This window comes from Sus scrofa, chromosome 12 (assembly GCF_054392235.1).
Source record: "Sus scrofa isolate SSC_HxYL_T2T_F1_AM1 chromosome 12, Sscrofa_HxYL_maternal_Yorkshire_Landrace_v2.0, whole genome shotgun sequence".
Taxonomy (NCBI): domain Eukaryota; kingdom Metazoa; phylum Chordata; class Mammalia; order Artiodactyla; family Suidae; genus Sus; species Sus scrofa.
Window position 1 is genome coordinate 257,868 of NC_139394.1, and position 24,627 is coordinate 282,494.

The window sequence follows — 24,627 nt, forward strand, 5'->3', positions numbered from 1 at the left end:
TCTGTTATGGATGCCTGGTGGGCCTGAGTTAGGCTGAAGTGGAGCAGGCAGGGGCCCAGGTGGAACGGAAGAGACATGGCCGGACAGGCGGGTGGGCGCTGCCGGCCAGTGCCGGCCACCCCCTTAGAGGCACCTCCTCCTGCTCCCAGAGTCTCATCCAGCTGGATCCTGCACCCTGGCCCCCGGTGCCCCAACCTGGTCGGTCCTCAGCAGACACACCTCAGACTCTGCCTGTGACCGGGTGGAGCCAGAGGGCCAGGGGAGGTTCTCAGCCCATGGGGGGGGGGGGAGCCTGCCACAAGGGTTACCTATGATCAAGAATGTGCCCTGTGCAGTGGGTTAAAGATCCAGCATGTCGCTGCAGTGGCTTGGGTCACAGCTGTGGCGCTGGATCCACCCCTGGCCCGGGAACGTCCACATGCCAGGGGCACAGCCAAAACAAAAACAAAAGAAAGTGCCCTGGGTTTGGCTTTTTTTTGGGGGGGGGGTTGTGGGGAGGGTTCTTTTTAGGGCCGCACTCTCAGCATAGGGGCCCCAGGCTAGGGGTCAAATCAGAGCCACAGCTGCCGGCCTACACCACAGCCACAGCAACGCCGGATCCAGGGATCGGACCCGTGTTCTCATGGATGCTAGCCGGGTTCGTTACAGCCGAGCTGCACGGAACTCCCACCCTGGACCATTTTTATGTGCCTGTATTTCCTCGAGTCCCTCTGTGGCCCGCAGAGCCCCCTGTGGACGCACGTGAAGAGGCCCGGGGTCCCTGTGCTTCTCGTCAGCTGGGGCGCCGGTCTGGGGGCCACATATCGCTCCTCCCTACCAACCCGGCCCTGGTCCACAAGACCGCGTGGGGCCCACAACACGGATGCTCTGGGGGCGGCTGGGAGCCTGGAGGCACCTGCGGGTTGAGGTGGGGACCCCCGACACGCCCACCCCCGGCATAGACGCCCGCCTGCCTTTCGGACCCAGATCCCATTTCTTTGCCTTGCCTCCCACCTCCACAGAAACCACAGGGGCTTGTGTTTTTGTTTTTTTTAGCATTTTTTTTCTTCCTAACCTGATCAAATTGATGACTAGGAAAGTATGCAGCTTGGTAAGCAAATTTCTTGCAAAGACGCAATTCCAGAGCCCTGGGCAGCCGTGACCTCATCACGCGGATGTGCACCGCATCTGGGCTGTTTTTATTCATGGCCGGCCGCCCGGGGGCAGCACACAATGGCCAGTGTTGACACTGCATTCCTCACGCTCCCAAGGCTGCTGCCCCACGTGCTGCTGCTTGCCGTGCGTCCCCTCTGTGGCTCTGGGCCTGCCCCCACCCCCAGAGCCCCGTCCGTGCCCTGCCCTCCAGGGCCCCCGGGGCGGGCGGACATCCACCTACAACTGCAGGTGGAGGGAGTGGCCAGGCCCCAGGCGGGCGCAGACCCAGTAGCACTGGCCATGGCCCCGGAGGCCCCTAGGCCGGCACGGGGCCCACTGCATGCCAGGCCGACAGTGGCACTGGGAACCCAGGCCCTGGCCTCCTCCCACATCTCGGGCTGACTGTCCAGATGAGAGGGTCTAGGGGAGGGGAGAGGAGCTCAGGGTGCCCAGGGCCTCAGCCGTGGGTTCCTCCCAGAGGACTGCTTCCCCTGGCCTCTGCCCCAGCCCCCGACACCGGCCCCCTCCCCACTTGCTGGTTTTCATGGCACTCAACCACTGCCACCTGGCGTGGAATCTCCAAGCAGGCAGGGTCCCTGGATGCTGCCTGCTCAGCACTGGCTGTACGGACTCCTGTGGGGCCCCACCGCCTGTAACCGCACAGAGCAGCCTCCCAGCAGGGCCGCCCTGGGGGAGGGGAGGCGCCCGGGCCTGCAGGACGGTCTCACTGATTCCCTGTCACATGACGCCCAGAACCACCGCTTATGCAGAAAGCTGCCCCAAATCTTCCTCTGCAGAAGCCAAGGCTGACAGCCTGGCCAGGCCGGTTCCCACCCTGCAGGCCCGAATTAGACACTTTAATCAATTAGAGAGATGACGCCTCTGTGTCAGCTGCAGCTCTAATGAGGGTCCCCGCCCCCACCCGTGGGACACACGGCCGCTCCCTGGGCCCCTCAGGGGGCTGGACTCAGCCCTTGTCCTCCCCGGGCGGGCGCAGCCCCAGAGGCAGGCCTGGGAACCTGGCCCCGCAGTCCCTGCTGGAAGCTCGGCCACACAGGCAGGCCCTCCCTGCAGCCAGCCTTCCCTCGGGCAGAGCCCGGGGCTTCACAACCGTCTCCACTGTGGACAATGACACGAAACTCCCGAGGACCCTGGACATGGCCCAGTGGACGGAGGTCACAGGGATGATGGGGGGGCGGCACCCCTCCCTCCCAGCCCCCCTCGGCTTCGAGCACACGCACAGACCCCGCTGCCTCCGCCTCCCACCCCGTCCGCATTCACCCCTCCAGAGGGCAGCGTGGCCTGAGTCCTGACAATCGCACCTGCCTCTTCCCGGCCTGCGGGAGGGGCCCCCTCCTGACAACTGGAAAGTCACTCACGTATTTTCAACAGGGGGGCTGGACACTTCCACGCCTGGCTTCGATGCGCAGGACAGGCCAGCGGGGAACGGAGCAAACCTCGGCCCAGCCCCACGTCCTCTGACATCCTTGCTGGAAAGAGAGGGCGGCTGTAGGTGGGCCTGGTAGGGAGGACACCCGAAGGCCCCGCCCCACAGTCTAGGGCAAGAGGGCAATTCAGGCCAGGTGAGCCCAGGTTTGGGCGGCTCGTCTGGGCAGGGCTGGACCCACCCTGGCTCTCCTGGCAGTGAGCTCAAAGGCAGCAGGTACAAGGTAGCGTCAGACTCAAGAAAGACGAGAAAACACCTGAGCCGGGGGGCAGGGAGGTGCAGAGTGAGACCGAGAGACTGCGAGGGGTGGGGACAGCACAGCCCTGACACAGGAGTGAGGGCCGCACCTACCCTGCGGCTGCCACCTGTCCCCAGTCACCTTTGAGATTCAGGTAAGCCAGTTTGAGCCAGTTTCTGAAAGCGCGGGGAGACACCTAACATGCATTCTACCCACAGCCTTCAGGGGCTCACGAACACCGGGCTGCCTGCCACCCCCCACCCCCCGCCCCCGAGCCCCCTCGACCCCAGGTGAGAAGGTACCTGGGTGTGTCTGTCTCCTGCAGATGTTGCAACAAGTTCCCACAAACTTTCTGGGCTTAAAACAACACGAGTTTATTATCACCAGGTTCTGGAGTGTGGCGGGGGCCGCGTCCCTCCCCGCCCCTCCCCCTCCACGGCCAGCGCTGGCTCTGGTCCCACCCTGCGCCCCGCTGGTCCTCTCTCCTGCCTCTTTGTCCACTCTTAAGAAGCCCGTGATGGTGCGAGGCCCGCCAGGACTCTCCCGCGGAGCTGCGCCTGTGCCCGACTCCCCGTTGCCATGGGAGGTGACACGGTCACAGACCCCGGGGCTTTGGACAAGGGCATCTCTGGGAGACACCCGTCTGACAGCCCGCGGTGAGGGTGACAGAGAAGACATGGACCACGCGCAGGCAGGCACGGCCCTGCAAACCATCACAGGACCCCCTGTTCCTCCATCAGTGGCATTGTTTTCTCGGTGCGCACAGGCGGGAAGCCAGAGGACGTCACCCCATCCCTGTCTCTGTCCTGCCGTCCCTCCAGCCCACGGCCTCTGCGTGGCCTGCTCGCTGCTCCGGCTCGGGCCTGGCTCAAACTCCAGCTCAAACACCATGGTTAAAACGAAGTTCTGCCACCCCCACTGCCCTTCACCTTCCTCACTAGCGGCCACCTTAGGATGACTCTTCATCAGTGGGCCCCCCGCGGGCCGGGTCCGGGTGCCGGAGCTCGATGGACAGCCTGCGGGTACGTCTGACTCATGGCCCACCTCTCGCCCAGCAAAGGGGAGGCTTGCGGCCACAGCACTTATGTCAGGGCAGCCAGCCTGGCCGGGGACATCCGCCAGAGGCCCTCACCTGGGACCAGCTGGCGACCAGAGCCCAAGACAGGGACACCCATGTACAGCAGTCCTAGGTTCCCCTGGGTCCCAGGAAGCCACAGGGCAGGTGTCAGGGCCACAGCCAGCCCTGAGGAGCACGTGGCCCTACGCCTCCATCCGTCCACCCCAGCTCCTCCGGGCAGGTACCAGGGGGCTAGAAGTAACATCTGGTGAGCAGCCCCAGCTGGAGGTCAAGGGTCAGGCTGATCCCCGGGCTGTAGAGGTGGGTGGCCCCTCGTATCGGGGTACAGGGGCTCGAGCCCTCAGTAGCCCAGAGCAGCAGGAGGCCAGGGCTGGGGCCTGGGGCCCAGTCACAGCCCTACGCTGGCACAGGAGGGATGGGACGCCCTCAGCACAGGGGGCCCGTCAGGAAGCAGAAGTGCCCACAGATGCCGCCAAGTGTCCTGATGTCCGTCTGTTGGACAGACTCGAACCCAGAGCTCCCATCACCATTGCCAGAGCCACAGAGCCGAGACAGCAAGGACCACCTGCAGAAGGAGGCACTTCTGGGTAGTTCCGGGGTCTTGGGCGACCTGTACCGGGCATCCAGGACACACGTGAGGCGGAAGCGAAGGCGGTGAGCAGCCAAAGGGAGAGGAAAGGAGCAGGAAAGCCCTCCAGGAGGGTGTGCGGGGCCTCTGATGCCCAGAGGCACTGGGCAGCAGGAAGGCAGAAATGTCAGCTTTCCAGCTCTGCCAGGTGCCAAGCTCGCAGGCCCAGCCTAACAAGCCCTGCTCTCCCTCCAGACTCACTAAGAGGCCTCTGCCCCAGGCCTTCCTGCAAAGCTTCAGCCTCACACCGACTCAGCTGTCCACCGGACCTCAGCACATGGGGTCGAGGCCCCAGATCCTCCTGGGGCCAACCCGGTGTCCTTGAGGCAGAACACCAGCCTGAAAGCTGACATTCTGGTTCTGCAGCACCTGCCTGTCCCGCCAGCCCCCAGACCCAAAGCGTGAACAGGGTCGGCTGCTCCCGGCCAGCACCTGCTGCTGTTAACAGGTGTCCTCCTGGCTTAGGGAGTGCCCATCATCAGCCGCAGGAGACCCATGCCCGTCACCAGCTCTGCTGCTTCAGGGCACCACTCTGCATCTTATGCAGGTACCGGCACCTGCAGCAGCCCACAGACCTGAGCCAGGGCACACCCAGGCCAGGGCACACCTGTGCCGGGCACACCCGGGTCAGCACATACCTGAGCCAGCATACGTGTGAGCCAGCGCACACCCGGGCCAGCGCACACCTAGGCTGGCACACCGCCCCGGCCTGTGGTGTGCCTGAGTCTCCAGTGGAGACTGACCAGCGGCAGCCTCCCCACTGACACCACACTGGGGTGGAGAAGGTCTCCCCAAATTCCTGTCTAGCCAGAAGCTGTGCGTGTGAACTTATTAGGACACAGGGTCCTTGCAGGTACAATCGAGTTGAGGCCTCACTGGCCCCGGGTGGGCCCTGCACCGGCGGCGACCGGCAGCGACCAGCGGCGCAGAAGGGGAGGCGAGACAGCCAAGCGGGAGCGCCGTCTGGCGACACCTTGATCGTGGGCTGCTGGTCTCGGGATCGCTGGGAGCACGAGCATCTGCTGTTCAGTTCCCAGGCTGCTGGCACCTGTTCCGGCAGCTGCAGGACACTGACTCATCCTTGAGGGTATGAGGGTCGGCTCTGCCCCGGGCATCTACATACCTGCGTGGGCTCAGGATGTGGGGGAAGCTCAGGTCAAAGGGCAGGCTCTGGGCCAACAGGAAGGGGGAGGGTAGACAGTGAAGGGACGGGGTGACCTCCAGGAAGGGGGGTTGGCAGAGGCCGAGCAGCATTTCCTAGCCCATCGGGGGCACGCAGCGCAGAGCGGGGCCCAGCATGAAAGGCCCCAAACGCCAGGGGGCGCCCGTTGGGGGCGCTGACCCCAGGAGAAGCCCTGACGTGGGCCTGGGCCCCCAGCTGGGTGCCACACCCCCGAGCAGGGCCGAAGACAGACACGCCATTGATCCGTCAGAGGCTGCTCTTTATTCCCTGCAGCCCCCAAAGGACCACGGCTGGCAACGTACATCCTTTAAAAAGCAAAAGCAGAATGAAGAAACCATAGGCAGGAGCCCCATGCATTTCCATTAGAAAGAGCGCTGGACGGTGCCCACGCCTGGAGTCGGGCGTCTGCTGCAGGCCACAGCCCACACTCCCCCGACACGCAGACCGAACCAGTGGCCCAGATGCTTCAGGAGACGGCACGAGACGGCATCCGAAAGCACTTTACGACACGGGGTTTGCTTCCCATGGACATTTCTTTTTAAAAAAATATAATAACTTAGTTTGCATGTTACAGCATTCCCAACAGGTCAGTCGGGGAGTCCTCAGCCGCGACCTCTGCAGCCTGAGCGCCGGGCACCCGGCGCTCACTCCGTGCCCACCTCGCAGGGGTTCAGGCCCCTCTCCTCGGCGTCCCTGTACACCCTCTGGAAGTCCTTGAAGCGCGGGGCGCAGCCAAGCCAGGCCTCCCCAAAGTGCATGTGGCCAGTGAAGAGGAACTCGCCACGCCCGGGTCGCACGCCGCACTCCAGCAGTGTGGACACGCGGCCCCGCCAGCCGCCGCCCCCAGGGGCCGGCCGGAAGACCCTGCTCTTCTGCCGGTACAGCCGGCTCACGTGCAGGTGGATCACCGACTCCTGCCGCTCCGGCTCGTGGGTGACGTCCTGGATGGAGCCTCGGACGACTGCAGAGGGAGGAGAGGGGTCAGCGGTCAGCCCGGGTGCTCAGCAGGCAAGCAGCACACACCCGCCGGCAGCGGGACGGGAGCCAGGCCTCAACCCCGCCTTCCAGAGATTCTCGCGACAAAGCACAGTTCGCACAGGAGAGCCGCGGAGGCGTCGTCCCGGCCGCTCAGGCTGTCAGGGTAGGTGTCTTCCTACCGCGGCCACGAACAGCAGGAGGGGTGGACGTGAGCCACCCTGTTCATCTACTTCTCAAGTCAGAACGAGAAAAGCAGCCGCAGTTAATGCCCAAGATCTGCCGTGGTTCCATATCGAGATGGGACAGAAACGCTGAAGCTCGGAGGCGCGGAGGGTGACAGGGAGGCTCACCCTCGGGGCCCTGCCCGGCCCAGATCCCTCTTTGCGGGGCCGAGGAAACGGGCCACGCCCCAGCCCCACAACCGCCCTGGGAGCCGGGGGCTTAGAGCTGGTCCCCAGGCACCAGGGCAGCGACTCTGAACTGAGTGCGTCCACCCTTTACCGGAGGCCATCTGTACCAACATCACAAGCAGGCGGCCAAGCCCCTGACCTCGGCCCTGGTCCCGCCGGGCCCCCGACTCCTCACAGCGGATGCAGACGGAGGAGGGCGGGGCTCTCGGGAAAGGCGAGGGCCAGGACTCAGAGCCGTGGCCTCACGCACACAGTAGGTGCCCAGCATTGCCGCCAACAGGTATCCCAGCTCACACGGCACGTCCTGGCCCTCCCTGTCCTACACGCATGGCCCCTCCCCTGGGCAGGGGGTCACTCCGGACAGAGAAGAAGGCGTTTTCCTGTGCCTGCACGCGGTGACAGTGACATGAAGGGCCAGCCCCGTCTCCTCCCCCAGGGCTCAGTTCCCACTTGGCAGAAGCGCGAGCACACTCACCAAAGTCGCTGGTGCAGACCGCCAGGAGCACCTCCGTGTGGCTGCACGGACGGCACGGGGCTGCAGGGAGAGAAGAGGGTCAGGGCGGGCACGGGCCGCAGGACACAGGCCCTCCCACCCGGGGCACAGGTCCTCCGACGGCCGCCAGCGCCTCTGCACCGAAGGCGCCATGAGCCGGAGGGGAAAGGTGCCAGGCCTGGGCCCATCTGGCCGCCTGCGACAAGGTGAAAAGCAGGAGAAGTGTTTGGTGTGTCCGATCGCACTTGGCTCGTTACTGAGCCGGGTGAGCAAGGGCTGGACTGGAGTAAGTCACCTTTGGTGCCAGAACCAACCCGAGCTGATCTGAGGCCATGCCCAGCCGCGGGCCCTCACTCGGCCCCCATGGGCCCCCACACGTATTGCCTGCCCCACCGCTCCCTCGGCCACCACGGCTATAGGCGCTCAAGGCCCTGCCCCTGCTAACGGCCTAGGAACACGAGCGGCGTGTCTACCTGCTTCAGCCAAGGGGCCCTTGTCCACCCATCAGGAGCAGTGCGTCGGACTCAGGGCCTTGGGACCAGCTGCCCACACGCAAGTTCCACTGCAAGTCCCATGCACAGAATCCCCTCCGAGCCCCTCAGGCCTGGCAGGGGCTGACCCTCCAGGGGGACTCCTGCCCAGCCCAGCCCTCGGCTCCCTCACCGACTGCCCCCAACAGCCACAAGGCCTCCAGAAAGACCGCAAAGACCCCCTGGCCAGAGGACTCCTACGCTCAGCAGTGGGTTTGGGGCAAAGTTTGCACTTGGTTCTGAGTTTGCGCGTTTCCTCACCGACTCCAAGTTTCGAGGTCTGGGCCCAAAGGCCCAAACAAGAGACACGTTAGGAGGGAACTCTCACCGGGCCAGGCTCCCCTCGGCCCTTTCACGTGCTACTGGGCCTGGACGAAGCTCTGAGTGTCTGCACAGAGGTCGCCTGCCCGGGGGCTGCCCAGGCCCCACTGGGAGCAGCAGTGACGCCGGGGCCCTGGAGGGGACGGGGCAAGCGGCATTCCAGGACCCTTGGGGGTGGACGTGAGCATCCAGAGCACTGGGGTGGGCGCCCATGTCTCACCCAGCCCAGCGAGAGCGTGATGTTATCAGGAGCAAGAAGAAGCTCCTGCTGGACGCGTTGGGAGCACCTGATGCCCCAACTCCACCTCCTGCCTCCTGCCCACCCGTGGACCCCCTGCCTCGAGGCCTCTCTTAGAAAAGAGGGTGGCCAACTGGGGGTACCCTACCTCTAGTGCACTGAGGGCCTGCGGCCCACACAGGGCCTGGCGGAGGCCCCTGGGGTCGGGAGCACAGGCACACGGCCCTCGAGAGGCAGCCACCTTTCCTGCCTCTATGCCCAGGGGGCTCTGGCAGTGGTGAGACTTCCCGTCCTGGAGGCACCAGGGCCCAGTGGATCAGAGGCCCCCACCTAGGGCCTGCAGCACCAGGCCACCCTGAGGGTTGCAGGCCCTGGAACCTCGGCCAACCACTGGGAAGAAGGGGGCAGTGCTTGCCCGGAGGCCCCACCCGGACTCGAGCTGAGCTCCACGCAGGAGGTAGGACCCCGGTGTCGCCGAGGAGGGCGGTCAGCACCCTGCAGACCCTCCCACAGAAGCCTGGGTGAGCTGAGAGCCAAGCTAAGAAAGCCCCCACAGGAGACCCTCTTATGACTCTGAGCTTGACAGAGCGTCAGCCCCTGCGTGGAGAGCCCAGGCTCAGGACGCCCAGAGAGCAACCTGGAAACTATCGCGCATCACTGTCGGGCCCACAAGGGCCGCGTGGAACGTGCTGGTTTTGGACACCTGGTTCCTTGTGGGGAAGACGGGGAGGTGGCGGCCTGGGGGCTGGTGGAATTCTGGCCTGTGGTTCTCGGAAAGGGGAGGCCTGGGGTGTGCACATCAGGAAGATTCCTCCAGGATGTGGATAAAACGAACTGAATGCAGCAGGAAAACGAGGGGGCAGGAGGCCAGCGGGGGCTGCAGCGGGTAAAGGTGGAGGGCGGCCCCCCACCAGGCCCAGGGTGGCCGGGTGCCCGGGAGAAATCTGCGCGTGGGGCACTGCCCAGGCAAGGGCAGCTGGGGTGGGCACGCCCTCCTGGGGTTCGGCGCAGCTGGGACAGGCGGTGAACGCGGCATCTTAACGGGGAGAAGGAGCAGGGGGCAACGGGGCGGGATGTGGCTGGTGTCGGAGAAGCCTCCTGTCACTGTCACACAGCCCTGCACCCGCCCAGCTCCAGGCCGGCCGCAGGCTGACATGGCCCCAGGTGACCCTGGGGGACCACCTAAGGCCCCGCCCATCCTCTGTGCCTGCCCCACCCCCACCGGAGAGGAAGCCGGCGGAGCGGCACCTGTCAGACCTGCGGCAGGTGCGCTCTTGTCCAGGAGACTCAACAAGCCTCAGGAAAAGAACGACTTTCTGTCCTTCCCTGTTTCCAGGAGATAACGAGGGGTCTTTCCACTTCTGAACGTTGCTGCTTCTGCCCACAGCCGTCAAGGCCACCCCTCAACTCTAAGGTACCCGAGGGGTCCAGCAGAGATCTATGCCCGCCAGGCCCCCCACAGGGATCCTTTGCCCCCGGCTCAGCAAACAGAGTTGTTTCAAAGGGGAGGTGGAGAGGAGGCCCATCAGACACTGCGGCACCCGGGCCGCCCCCACCCCTGGCACCCACACGTGGCAACTGGAGCCACTTCTGTGCCTTCACAGTGGGAAGAGGCTGGAACCCGGGGCCCACATGAGCCGCCCCGGGAGGACCAGGGAGACGGGGTTTGCACCTGTCCCCCAGATCCACACAGAACACACCCCTGCCCCCACCGCTGCTGGCTACCTGGCACATTCCCCAGACCACTGGGCATGGGGGTCTGGGTGCTGTGTGTGGCTCCAAGGGCACAGGGACCCAGGGAGGACGGCCCAGAACGCCTGCCGGGTCCAAGCGGAGGCCTTGGCACACAGTCTGGGCGCAGCTGGAGCGTCAGCCGCTCGTGAGCTGCATCTGGCCCCTCGCCTGCCTCTCAGGCCCCCCAGATTTTCCCAGGGGAAGGAGTGCGTGACCCAGGTGCCAGCAAGGCCCAGAGGAAGGGAGGGTGGGGGCGGCAGATCCCGACCCCCAGGCTGAAGCCCCCCGCCACGCCTGCCCCTCTGTTCCCGCGGTGGTTCAGATGAGGAAGCCGATTATGCAACAGAGGACACGAGGCCAACACGCTCGCCATAAACACCCCGGGCGGAACCTCCCCAAGCTGCGGCTCCCTCTGAGCGAGATCACACCTCTTGTCAGGGCTCCCCGCCCACACCCAGGGCGCTAACTGGAACTCGTGACTCATCGGGAAGGAGAAGGCTCGCCCACCTCCCCAGCACTCGGACCCCAGATGCCACTGGAGAAGTGCTCACCCCCATGGCACACACACCTGGGGCCCAGGGGCAGCCGGGGCCAGACCAGAGGGTGGGGCCGTCTGAGAGCTGCCTGGTGGGGGAGTTCATGGCCATATGGTGGCACCGGCAGGCCACATTCCTTCGGCATTAAAAGCTTAGGGGCCCAACCCGGGAGGAGGGACACGGGGTCTCCCTCCGGATGCAGGGAGCATCCGAGCCCCCACCTCAAGTTTGACAGTCACTGTGCTGCCCCAGGCCAGCGTCCCAGCCACTGGGCACCATTCCCAGGGTCCCCGGGATCCCTATGGGCCCCAGATATAGAGAGGCCCCAGGGCCAGGCAGGCTCATGTCCAGGGGTAACAGGGGCACCCCAGCGGCCCAACGTCCAGCCACAGCCACGCATCCAGTGTGGTGCCCTGTATGGTGACCAAAGGACCTGCCCCATCACACGGGGCGGCCTCCCAAACCCACTCACCGCTCTGGCCTGGAATCGTGGACCTGGGGCGGGGGGCAGGCACAGACCCTGCGCCCAGGCTGTGAGCCACCCCAGGTTGCCGGCACACCATGGATTTTTCACCAGAAGCTCCCGTCTGTGCAGACAGGGGCACTCAGGTGGCAGCGTGAAGGGGCCTCCGAGAATCTGGTGGGAGCCGCACAGAAGGTGGAACAGAGCTCCAGCCGGAGAGCATGTGACCAGCCGCCTCGGCCACCAACATTTTAATCAGCAAAAGGAATGCCAGCACGTTCCTAAACCTGCCCCGTCGGCCAGCCACCACCATGGTGGGAAACACCGAATTTGGTGACCAGGATTTTCCAGATTTTGTTTTCATTGTGAGTTTATCTCCAGGCCCCCAGCCCCGGTTTCCTCCACTCCCCCACCCGGTAAGCCTGGCGACCACTCGCTGGTGATCAGGACAAAGGCAGCTGTGGTTACAGTTTGACTCGGGTCCTGGGGTTTCACAGCAGCTTTCAGGCACTGGGGTGGGGGGCATGGGGGGGTCCTGCCTGGATGGTGTCTGGGGGGAAGGGTCCCACCTGGACAGTCAGGCTCTGGGGGAGGGTCCCACCTGGACAGTCATACACTGAAGCTCTGCAATGGATGGATCCAGTTTGAAAGAGATTTAAGGTTTTGAAAATTGCTCTGAACCAAGAGTGCAGAACAATAAAATGTACATTCACGCTCAGGAGGCAAATCTACATTTCAAATCCTAGTAGGTCTGGTTTTTCCCAAAAGAAGATCTTATTCACCAAGATGTGGGGGTTACACTATTCTTGGGGTGGTCCAGACCCTCAAACCTGGTGTTTCCACCTCAGCACTGCTGACCCATGGGGGCAGGGGTCACTCTGCGTGCTGGGGGGTCCTGTGCTGACCCATGGGGACAGGGGTCATTCTGTGTGTTGGGGTGTCCTGTGCTGACCCATGGGGGGTCATTCTGCATGTTGGGGTGTCCTGTGCTGACACTGGATGGGTCTCTTGGGGTGTCCTGTGCTGACCCATGGGGACAGGGGTCATTCTGCGTGTTGGGGGGTCCTGTGCGCTGTGGGGTGTGCGCAGCACCCCTGCCTGGCCCCCCCACCAGGTGCCACTGCGCCTCTCGCTGACATCACCCCACCGGTCACTGGGAAGCAGCCATCCTGGAACCTGCCCCCAGGATTATCCAAGCTCACACCCTCCCCTGGGAGGCACTGTGCCACCAGCTAGTCTGGGCATTGGAGCAGATGGCGCCCCCAAGCGCCGCCAGACCCACCACACAGCCTCAACCCCCATGACGTCATCTGTGCCTTGGAGCAAGGCTAACGCTTGGTGTGGCTGTCCCCAACTAAAGGACAGGGACCCCGAGTTTGCCCTCTGTGAGAGCTCTCGGGGCCACATGCACCCCTCTGCCCACGGAACTTTCCAGAGACCAACCCTGTCACCCACACAGGGCCCGGCAAAGCGGTCTGCTGGCCTCAAGGAAAAGGAAGGAAAAGCTACAGCCCACTCGCCAGCCCTCGGCCGCCCAGAGACGCCCTCCAGGACCTCACCTGAGGCTCCCAGGTCATCACAGCCACTTGGCGGCCCCGCCTGGCCCACGCTGGAGCCCTCGGCCCACAGAGGGTTCCCTTCCCAAAGCCACATGTGCAAGACCTTGGGGGCCGGGGACGGGCCCACAGGTCAGACGTCCCAGCTCTGCAGGCTCTGGAATGTGAACCAACCTCAGCTCCCACCCGAAACTCAACGTTCAGGGCTGCAGACGCCTCTGAAAGCAGCCGGCTGAAGGGGGGCCACAGTGCGATGCGGCGGCTGCACCACCTCAAGTCATGACCAGTGCAGGGAGGAACCGCACGTCGGCGTCAGGGCTGGTCATCTCCCGAGTGCAAGCTGCCCACGGCACCCACGGGACCCCCACGGGCAACAGCTGCTCCCCAGGAGGGCCCCGCAGCCTCCCTGAGGCAGACCCGCCAGGTCTGGGGCCCAGGCTGTCCTGAGGAGGGCGGGACACCCCGAGCCATCTGGCTGATGCGCCACACTCACCCGACAGGCCATGCAGGTCCGGCCCCGCGCGCCGGCTGGTCAGCTCGTACTGGAAGCCCGTGGTCCTCCTGCCGATGTCCTGCTGGGGCGTCGCCTCCACGAACAGCCCGCCCTGCTCCAAGCCGAAGCAGGGTGCCCGGCTGGGCCCGGGGTCCCCGTCCCGCAGCAGCAGTCTCAGCTCTCCAGTCTTTTCCAGATAAATACTGGCCCCCGAGGAGTTCCTGAGGGGCTTGATGCACAGGGTCAGGGGCCGGGAGGGCGAGAGCGTGTTGGGCCGCAGGTTCACGATGAGTGCGCCCGTCGGGTAGGCCCACTCGACGGTGCCCGCAGAGCAGCGCAGGTACACCTGTTCCACCTCCTTCCTGTGGGCCTCGTGCGTCAGCCCGCTGCGGGGGGAAAGGGGGCGGATGCATCAGGTGAGAGGCCCCCCCCCGGCACGGATCCTCTGCCCACCCACCCGGGGGTGCCCGAGCAGCCCCCCGCCCACAGCAGGCCCACACCATCTCCACTCTGCAGCTCCGGGCGTCTCCAGGAAGGGCTGGCCACACGGCCTCCCCGACCCGGGTTCCCTCCACAGCGCCGGCTCTGAGTGCCCAGGTGAGCATGGGCACTTCCGGCTCCTCAGGAGCTCTGCTGGCCTCTGAGCCCTGTCCCCTGAGTGTCCCCAGCAGGGGAGGTGACGGGCACCATGGAGGTGAGAGGCAGGGAAGGGATGGATCTCCCAAAAAGTAAGCAGGGCAACACCAGTGAGACTCTGGCAGCGACCCAAGCTCCAGCTGACCCGGTGAGGGCTGGGCAATGACGGCAGACCCCCATCCAGCGCCAAGGACCCAGGAGCAGGTTCCAGCTCCAGGTGGCCGGAAGGCACTGCACACGCGGCAGATGATGCACTCCAGGGAGCAGCCCCGAAGCCCTCTGGGAACAGGAGCGCCCTGAGGGGCTGGTAGCTGCTGCGGAGTTTTGTCTGCAGTGTCCCCATTAAGCACCGCGCTCACAGTTTCCTTAACGTGATGGTCCCACCTTTTGCAAACCTGAAGACGCGCACCGCCCATCACACTTTTGAAAACAAACTCAAAGATCAGCAAAGCAAGACACCAAAAGAAAGGTCCTCCAGGGGAGACACGGGAAGGGACCGTGGAAAGGCCAGGGCAGGGCACAAGAGGCTGCAGGTGCTGCTGGGGAGCCTGGTGGGTTTCACGCCTAATAAAGGCCAAACAGGAAAGACGGGTGCCCTGCGCTCTCAGGAGCCAGGTCTCAAGGAAAGTCACAACGTACGTTTTCTTCAAACAAACGCTAACGTTTCCCCCACTCGCAATTGTAACGTAAATGTCAGCCTGGCTAACAGTGACGTCATGACCACCGAGCAGCCCTGGAACAGACTGGTGACTTCAACAAAGTGTTTCATTACATAAAATTTGGTTCCGATCAGATCTCAGACAGGTTCACCCACATTCCTGGGATTTTTGCGTGCACTAAACAATGCAATACTCACAGCCCCGGCCTGAGCGAGTTACCAGAAACTGCAGAGGAGAGAACACATAACATATGGTTTGCATTTACTGCTGGTGACTCATGCTCCGGCCTGAAAACCCTCACTTTTCATAGGGCGGCCAGCTGCAGGCTGGGGCTGACAGCCGCCCCGCACACCACACCGCAACAGGAGGAGGTGTCCGGGAGGGGAGCTCCCTCCCCGCCCCCCCCACCCCAGCCCGGGGTCACGAGCAGCCCAGCCTCAGACCCTACCAGGCCGCACACAGAGGCCAGACTTACAAATTATAGTCCAATAAAACTCACACAAGCCCATCTGACACATAGGAGGGGACGGGTGTAATTACAGGGCTGAGTGGAAAAATTAGACTAAATGCTGCGGTTGCCTCAGATGATTATAATCAGCGCTGCTCTTATGCAGCCAAACAAACTTTATCATAGGGTCCCTGCTCTCCTGTCTCCAGCCTCAAGGGGCAGCTGGACACTTGCCCCGTGCAGAGGCGCCCAGCCTCAGCTCTCTCCCACAAAGACCATTCTGCCCAAGGGAGGAGGGGCCCTGAGGGCTGAGGGGGTAGAGGCTGAGGGTACCTCTCACTAAGCCACCTTCACCCCGATAGTGGAGGGGAAGCAGGAGGCCCACCCTCCTGGACAGGGGCAGAGGGAGCCCTTGTGGGGACCGAGGGCCAACCCGCACTGCCCAGGGGGCGGCCAGCCCGAGGCTGGGGGCTGCCACGTACCCAGCTGGACACATGAGCAGGAGCAGCCCCTCACTCCGAAGTCACTCCCTGAAAGAGGCCTGGGAACCAGACGGCACTGGCCTCACGAGAAAGCAAGGCCCCATTGCTTCACCCTCTGGCAGTCCTGCCCGGGCTCTATCCTGCCTCCTTCTCGTTCCGCTAAAACACCAGGACCAGCAGGACCCCCACCAGGCACCCAGCACGGGCGTGTCCACACTGACATAAGAGCAAGACCCCCCCCCCCCCAGGAGACATCTGGGGCCAGGTGAAGTGGGGACTCCTGTGAGAAAACCTGGCCACCGTGCAAGCCTGCAAAGACGCGTTGTACAAAAGTGCTGAGAGGCGAACACACACCACACCAGTAAGACAATATTTTACCATTTTCACGTGACACGCAGGTGACATCCCAAGCAAAAATGAAATATCTGCTTTTTTTTTTTTTTTTTCTTTTTGTCTTTTTGCCTCTTCTAGGCCCGCACCCCTGGCATATGGAGGTTTCCAGGCTAGGGGTCGAATCAGAGCTGTAGCGGCCAGCCTACGCCAGAGCCACATCCATGCGGGATCCAAGCTGCATTTGCAACCTATGCAACAGTTCAGGGCAACACCGGATCCTTAACCCTCTGAGCGAGGCCAGGGATCGAACCCGCAACCTCATGGTTCCTAGTCGGGTTCGTTAACCACTGAGCCGTGACAGGAACTCCGAAATATCTGCTTTCTGACGTTACGATGAAGCTAAAGGATGAAGGGAAAACGAGTTCCACTCAACCTTAGGAAACAGAAGGCCGACTTGATCTTGGATCATGTAAACTGAATTAGTGCATTTTTTAAAAAAAGAATCTGCAAGTGTCACTCCCAGGTAGACACACTTTCCCCTTTGCTGAAAGGACAGCAGTTCCAAGTTGTCACGGGGACTTTCTGACCGGGTCAGCATGGCGGCGGCAGGGCCCACACAACTCCCGCCTGCCGCCGGGCTCAACCCCTGAGTCACCAGAAGGAAATGATGGTCTCTGCTTGACTAAAGTAGAAAGAGCTTCCGATCAAGGGCGAAGCCAAAAGGCTCAGCTGCCTGGAGTTGCCTTTCATGTCCCCAGCTGGCAGGAGAGAGCCCAGGTGTGACACCCCAGCAGGGCCCGTTCATGGTCCGCCTTTATGACCCCAGCCTAGTGAAGACGGGTCACCTCCCGCCCCTGCACAGGGAGAGGGCTCTCAGAACCTCCCACTTAATTGCTTGGAAACACCCCGAAATGCATTCAGCCTGTCAAATGTGAGGGGCCCTTCGTATCAGGGGATCAGAATCCACCCGGCACCTGGGGTTCACACCCCCTGTGCTATCTTTAGAACAGCTCATAAAAAGCCATAAATGCTCTGGAGTCAGCTGAGTTGTGAGACGAACTGCTAGCTGAGGGCAGCCATCGCAGCGCCGGGGGTCGGGGGGCTTCCGCTCCACGACTGTGACCTGGTCTCTGCTCCGGACCTGGCCTGAAGCTCCTAAAGCCACTGAGCCAGCCTCAGCCGGGGTATGCCTTTGGGTTGAAAGGAGGACACTGGAGGGTGTCCAAGACCAGGGGTCCACTAGCAAGATGGCGGGAGAGGGGCTGCAGGTAAGCGGATGCACAGGAAGGTGAAGGGCCCATGCAAACACCGGTGTCCAGGAGCAGGGTGGCCCCCCCCACCCGTCCTCACTCACAGCCCCCTCCTCCAAGCACACAGTCCCCCCAAGAGCCTGAAAAGTATGTCGGTGCCTCCTCTGGGAACTCAGGCCCACAGGGTGCAAGCGGGTTTCTGGTTTTGATGTGCCGAGCAGGACACCCCCAGGGCCTCCGTTTGGGGGTGCACTGATTCATCCAGCAGAGGCTGTGCAGCAGGGAGTTTAATTACCAGCGAGGGGGAAAGGGCAGCCCCAGAAGCGTGTGTCAGAGTCAGAGGCTCCCAGCCAGCTCTGTGCTGGCGCCAGCTTTCTCCAGGCCAGCCCTCCCCCAGAGCCGAGCTGCCGCCTGGGGCCGCGGTCTCAGCTCCACCACCCCTGCTGCGGTGTGAGCTGGGAGAACTTCTGCGGCAGGGAGGGTGGGCAGGACCCGCCCAAGCTGGGGAGCCCCGGGGCCTTCACTCCAGGAGGAGTGGGAAGCAGAAAGGGAGCAGGGGGCATCGCTGGCTTCCACAGACTACGGGGTCTGCGGTGATGACGCAGGACCCAGCACGCTGGCACAACCACGACCTTCTCGGAAAACCATCCTCACTCAAAATAACCCGGTGACACCCTGAGCACGAGGTGTCTGCCAGCGGACCGCAGGGACTTGGGGGCGGGGAGCGACCCTGCTCCGTGAAGCCCGCCGGGACCCAGACCCAAGGGCTGCCGCGGCCCACGGCGTTTTCGGGGCATCTCCCTCGCAGACTCCTGAAGCCGCAAGGGCCGAAGCACAGAGCTGTCTCGGCAGCGAGGTGCCTGGCGCGGGGCCGGCGCCCTGGCGGATGACGGTTCTAGCCCTGAGTGGCTGCGCCCTTACCCCCCGCCCACGCTTGTGACTTGACTGTCACACTGCAGTTTTTTTTAAAAGTCCTCGGCTGCCTGCCTTGGCGGGGGGCGTGAAGGGGGGTCGCCGAGCCCAGCGCGCGCTGCCAAGGGCGGCCTGACCTTCACGGGGCGGGGCGGGGGGGTTCGGTCAGGCCCCGAACTCGCCCCGCGCACAGGTGTCCGCCCGCAGGTCTCCGCCCCGACGTGGTCAGCGCCAGGGCCCCGCTGCCTCCTGCGGACCCGGCGGTCCCTTCCCGCTCGGCCCTCAGCGCAGGCCCGGCTTTTCTCGGCCCGGAGCGCGCAACTCCTCGCCGCGGACACAGGCCGGAAGGGGCCAGAGGGCCGACTCGCGCCGCCTCCAGTGAGGGGTCGGGGTCCCGGCTGAAGCTTTCGGTGAACCAAGTGGGGACCGGCGCGGTCCCGCGCGAGGCGAGCGAACTGCCGGGCCGGGCTGACCCCGCCGCGCTGCAGGCGCGCCTCCCCCTGGGCGTCCTCCGGACCAGGGGACCGGGACGCCGCGGGCTCTTTTGTTCTAGAACCGGGGGCGGGGGAGGACGGGGGCAGCACTCAGCCTGGAGAGCGGGCCCCGAGCCCCCGCGCGCTCGGCCCGCGCTGGAGAGAAGTGGACCGGAGGGCCGGAGTCGCGCCGCACCGACTCACCTTCCCTTCCAGCTGCACAGGTCGCTCGAGTACTGCGCGCCCGCGCCGCCCAGCAGCACGGCTAGGAGCAGCAGCAGCGGCGGCGGCGGCGGGCCCGGGGCGGGGGGCCTCGGCCACAGCTGCCCCGAGCGCCCCCCGGCCGCCCAAGCCGCGCCCCGCATGCTCTGGCTACGGCTCTGCCGCCGGCCCCGCGTCCGCGCCTCCCCGAGCAGACCCTCGACCCGGCGCGGCCGGGCTCCGAGTCCAGGCGGTCACGTCGCGCGCCCCGGGCGCCCCGAGAGCGGCCGCCCGCCCATCCCCTCCGGAGCCGGGGCCGCCCGAGCCGCTGGAGCCGCTGCAGCCCCGCGGACCTCCGCGCCCGCCGCCGCCGCCTGTGCCTCTGAAGTCCGCGACTCCGCGTCGCAGCCGCGGCTCAGCTGGGGGGCGGTGCCCGCCCGGCCGCCCCGCCCCCGCCCGGGTCCGCCCCCGCGCGCCGGAACTCCGCCCCGTGCGCCCGCGCTCGCGCCCGGAGCCCCCGGGCTGGATGCTGCAGTCGCGGAGCCGGCGGCTCGGCGCGGGCAGCGAGCCCCGAGGGCGTGCGGCAGGCTAGGACGCCGCGCAGAGGAGAGGGCTGCGCGAGGGACGGGGAGAAGGGTGCGGGAGAGAAGAGCCAGGTTGGACGGTGGAGTCCCGGGCGGGAGGGGGTCCGGCAGCAGCGCGTCCCTGGCCTGTGCAGTCCGGGCAGCGCAGAAACCTGAGACCCCAAGTCTGTGCAGACCCAAGCCTGCCTGCCGGGCCGCCCCGCAGGGGCAGTGCTGTGGCCCCGTCATGCAGACTGAACCTGGAATGGCCTCTGGGCTGCAGCGGAGCCTCTGTGACCCGCCGTCAGAGTTGCTCCTGGCACCTACCCTCTGTAGGATTTGAGGGCGCTTTGCGGAAGTTCAGATTCTGTCCGGTTCTGCGGCCCACGGGGGAGGGGAGGCCCAGCTGTGGCCGGCGCTGTGGCTGACGCACTGCACTCTGGACACCTGTTGCACAGAAAGGCCCTAGGTTTGCCAGGGTTCCTGTGCATCGCTGCCTCGCCGGCTGCTGGTCCCCACCATCCCACTCAAGAGCCGGTCTCACTCCTGATTTACCAGCCTCAGGCTTGATTCTTCCTCGGGGCAGGGACCCCCTTGCCCGTTGTAGGCAGTAGCCGTCTCCCCAGCGTCCAGGCTTGGCTCCTGGAGCTGTCTGCAGATACTGCCAAATGGCCCCTGAGGCCCTGGATTTAGGAGACTGGCACGCTGAGTACAGGGGGATGAGCGTGGCTGCCTTCACCAGGTGCTCACGCCAGGTGCCTGACCTCCAGTGGGGGATATTAGGGAGATAAGCACCTCAGCGGACGCTGGCCCCTCGAGGGATTGTGAGGGTCCAGCAGTAGGAGGGAGGGAGCCACCCCGCTCCAGGCAGCCACCCCTGTGGCCACAAAAGCAGGTTTTTCTGCTTCCTCAGACTCTGAGCTCCTGAAACAGGACCAAATGGGGGAGAAATCCGGCCTTGTTTTAGCATTTCTGTTCCAGCCAAGAGATTTCAAGAGGGATTTCAAGTGACCTGCAGGGGCGGGGAGTGACCTCCCAGGCCTGTAATAATGAGGGTGTTGCAGCCTTTCATCTGGTTAGAGATGTGGGAGTCTGATTTGGTGGGAGGGGTGGAATTGTCACACTCTGGAGAAGCCAGAGTCTGTAGGCCCACAATGGCTGGGGCTGAGAGACGGCCTCGGGGTTGGGGGGACCCTTGAGGGGGTCACAGTTGAAGGATCTGTTTAGAGCAGCCCTGTATCTGAGCAGATCAAGCTCTCCAGGTGACACCCAGGGCAAGGATCCTGCCCAGGCATCAACAGGGATGTCACCTGAAGACCCAGAGTCAGCACCGAGGCTGGGGGCCACAGTGTGCCCACCGCACACCCTCAGCACACCCCTTTGGAGTGTGTACCTAGCCCCATGGCTGCAGGTGCCAGGGTGCAGGGCTGCTTTGAGAAGTGAGCCACTGCCCAGAACTCTGGGGAACAGAGTCTGCTGGTTGAGATTCTGGAAGCTGCACCCACCCCTGCACCTGCTAAGCATGTCTGCACAGCAGCACCTCTCACCCAGGGCACTGTGGTGGTAAGAAGCCACTTCACAAGCAGCCCTGCCGGCCCATCCACCCCTGAAGGGCCCTGTGGCTGGTCGGGGTCCAAGGCTTCACGTGGAGGAGGAGGCGGGCGCGTTAGAGTCCCTGCATATTACAGATGCAAAGACTGAGTGCTGCCGTCCCCAGTGACCTGCTCAGGGTTTCAGAAGCCCTCATGACCGCTGGACCAAGGGGAGCACCGTCTCTGGGTGACAAAGAGCTGGTTCCCGGCAGGCTCAGGGCTGTCACCTGGAAGGCTGCCAAACCACCTGTGCCCAGGTCCACTTCCCTAAAATTAGCTCAGCACAATGGTACATGGAGGACCAGGACCGGCGGAGCACACACCTCGAGAGCAGACGCTGCAGCTTTCAGGTAATAACATCAGCACTGGCTCATGAATAATAGCATGCAGGCTAGTTCACAACACCAGTACTCGAGGGATGGGGGTACAGGAGCTCTCCGCACTATCTTCTCAGTTTTCTTTAAACCTAAAAAAGTAAGACTAGCAATTGGAATACCGCAGTTCTGACAGTCTTCTTGGAAGAATCTGATAGGATCTTGGGACCATCACACCCAAGTCTCTAGGACAGGCCCTCCCTTCTGGAGACACAGGTGCCTCTGGATTCCCGGAGGGTTCCTGAAGCAGGAATTTCCAGATTTCCTTCCTCCTGACAAGCGCCAGCTGCAGGGTGGGGCCATACGGGCAAAACCGGTTCCCCTTGGCTGCACTCAGCTCTGGGGCTCCCAGCAAGGTGGGGCTGCTGACCTCTCCTGGCCGTGTAAAGCCACCTGCAGGTGAACCAACCTATAGATGGGGTTCCTGGTGCTCACATGTCCACTCTTGGGGGGCGTACAATGTTTGGGGCAGCAGGATGAGGTGGTCATGGCAGCCTGAGGCTGCCCAGCAAAACACCTGCCCCGCTTCACAGCCAAGGCCCCGCACAGAACGGAGAAGTCCCGCAGGGTCCCAGGCAGTAAGAGAGCCTCGGGGTGTGTTAGTCCGCGGACGGCTGGTGGGGGTGCTTCCCAGTGACCATGTCTCCCGGTCAAACACAGGAAGGGCCCGTGGTGATGCCCCCACCCACACCCACGGTGTCCCAGGAAAAGTGGGCAGAGTGGGACCAGAACCTATGGGAGTCAGAAGGCAAAGCTGCCCATCCACACATCTGGGTGACACCCTCAGTGTCCTGAGTACCTTCCATGGCCCCACGAGGCTGGAGGATCGGTCACAGCGAGGGACATGCCTGGCATGCCCCGAGGTGGGCAGGAACGGAGGGCCGTGATGCCGGCCACTTGCCCACACGGCCACCTGCCCCCCCTGTGGCTCCAGCCAGAGCACGTAGCAGGGGCCTGTGGCGCAGCACCGAGCCAGCGTCTACCTTTACTCACCAGTTCTCCCTTCACTCAGGAAGTGTTCCCCAGATGCCTCCCGGGCCCATCTCTGTGGTGAGTTCCAGCGCTGCAGCCCCCTGACCTGGGTCAACCCGAGAGGCAGCAATGGTGGCCTCCAGAGTGACCACGAGCCACAGTTACGGCCAGATACGGCCAATAAGGTCTCTTTAAGTGCGGTGGGCACCCGCTGCCTGGGGAAGGAGCTGCCTGTGGGGCTGGACGCCCTTGCCCAGCCTCTGAACGTCGGGGCACGTCCGGGCCCCATGGATCATCGAGGCCTCTCCCTAGTCTGGCTCACAGGGGCAGCGGGGTCGGGGTCTGTTTCTGCAAAGTGGGGCTCTGGTTCTTAGGGAGGCGTGGGGAGCGTGACATCACACAAAGCCTATCGGGGGACCCGCACAGAGGCTGACTCATGGGTCGAAGTGCTACTAGCTCTGGCGGTGGCGGGGCAGGGCGGGGGGGAGGTCTTGACGTTTTCCAGGGTGTATTGATCGTCATTCGTTTATTCAAAATGTCCAGTCACCTGAATCTGCTCATGGAAGGATCAGCTTCCTCCCTAGAAACCGGACACTTCCAGAAAAACATCTGAAGTCTTCGCAAACGTGTCCAGGAAGCTCCGTCTGGCATTTGAAAAATACATCAGCGCACTTGCCAGTCAGGCGTGCGGTTCACGTGAAAACACCCAGATCCCACCTCTTGAGGAGGTTAGGAGGGTCTCACGTGACCTGGCATCGTCCCCGCTCAGCCCCCCGCCTCCCCCCGCACCGGCGCCCACCAATTCTGCCACGCTGCTTTCCCCCGCAAGGCCACTTCTGCTGACCTTTTCACAGGGACATAATTACTGTAATTGTGGTGAAATGATGGATCACCGGCAAACGCTTGTAATTTAACGTTTAGCAACTGCAGCTAGCAACATGTAATTAGAGCGCGAGGCAGCTTGGAGAGAGCTGACGGCCAGGCCAGACCCTTCACCGCACCGCCTCCTTCACCTACTGCTGGCCTGTTGGCCGCTGTGCTGCAGAGGCGAGCGGGAGGAAGAAAGTGAGAGTCCCCTGCCAGTCGCCCCATGCGTGTGCTGGGTCAGCAGTGAAGGACAGTCCCAGTGGGAAGATGGCCCCTGCGCCCTTGTCGCTGATGGCTGCAGCAGCCACCTGGCTTTGGCCGCGGCCCATTCTGCCTGGTCGTGAACAGACCCCAGAGCCCAGGCGGTGAGCCGTGCTGACCCCACAGCCACCACGCCAACAAGGATGTCTCGGTACTTAGCCCCTCACGGAAGCACCCCACAGGGAAGCAGAGCCTTCCAGACTCAAGGCATCAGCCCAGGGGAGAGGAGAGCCCTGGGCACCATGTGTTCGGTGAGAGCGCCCTGCCCGTGGCTCAACCAGCCTCCTCCCCGTGCTCAGCATCACTCCCGGAAGGCTTCTGGGTCCATCCCAGCATCTCTGTCCCAGGCGGCAAGGCCGGACCTTGCAGCACCCTCAGCAAGTGCACATTTGTACCGCCCTGCAGTTGCACCCAGCCTGTCATCAGGGCTCCTGCCCTGGGCTGGGATCAACCCTGGGCCTGGAGGCTCCAAGGTGGGGACACTGTAGGGCAGGGTCCTGGCGGCCCAGGGTGGCCTGCCTGCTATGTGCATGGGTGCTCCCTCAGCCTCCACATCCCCACCCTGAGCCAGGCTCACCATTTACGCTGGTGCTCCCACGTCCCCCAGGAGGTGATCCCATGGGCTGCTACCTGCTCAGCCATCCATTCGACCACCTTCTGGGGGAAGGACTCAGATCCATGCTGCCTCCCTGAGGAGGGAGTGTCTGACACGGCTGTTAGCAATTGCTGTCCCAGTTGTGTGTTTTGAAAGTCTGCAGCTGCATGAAATCCGCACGGGCCACTCTCCAGTTCTCCCGCTGTCGGCGCAGAGTGTCTTTGTGTGTCTTGTATGCAGACATTCCATTCATTTTCCCCTGGACTATTTGAAAGTTACAGCGGTCATGACCTTTGCCCCTAAATTCTTGAGGGTTGCCTGCCCCCAAGGAGGTGCCCAACACAGGGCCACAGGGAGATAAGATCCCCCAGCACACAGAGGTCCCGTTTCTCAGTTGTCCCCAGAATGCCCAGCAGCAGGAACACAGCCTTTCTCTTCCGCGCCCCAGCCCACAGCCCAGCGCGGGGACCCACCAGCCCGGGGCAGGGGCCCAGCCACACCTGCTGACAGGTGGATGCAGGGTGAAGGGGACCCAGCCCAGCCTAACCC

The 24,627-nt window shown here is 63.7% G+C and overlaps 1 protein-coding gene across 1 annotated transcript; it reads right to left on the bottom strand.

Annotated features, from left to right (window-relative positions):
* Positions 1-6,222: 6,222 nt before the first annotated feature.
* Positions 6,223-19,238, bottom strand: METRNL (meteorin like, glial cell differentiation regulator). The gene is made up of 4 exons (XM_005668567.4): positions 18,858-19,238; positions 13,461-13,846; positions 7,572-7,631; positions 6,223-6,669 (listed from the first exon to the last, which is right to left on the bottom strand). The coding sequence occupies exons 1-4, from the start codon at positions 19,016-19,018 to the stop codon at positions 6,353-6,355; spliced, it is 924 nt and encodes a 307-aa protein (XP_005668624.4). The 5' UTR covers positions 19,019-19,238; the 3' UTR covers positions 6,223-6,352.
* Positions 19,239-24,627: the final 5,389 nt, after the last annotated feature.

Excerpts from the sequence above, each read along its gene's own strand:
- METRNL (XM_005668567.4), bottom strand. The coding sequence starts at position 19,018 with ATGCGGGGCGCGGCTTGGGCGGCCGGGGGGCGCTCGGGGCAGCTGTGG. Across the intron at positions 13,847-18,857 it reads CTGTGCAGCTGGAAGGGAAG|CGGGCTGACGCACGAGGCCC; the intron begins GTGAGTCGGTGC and ends TTCCCCCCGCAG. Across the intron at positions 6,670-7,571 it reads GGTCTGCACCAGCGACTTTG|TCGTCCGAGGCTCCATCCAG; the intron begins GTGAGTGTGCTC and ends CTCCCTCTGCAG.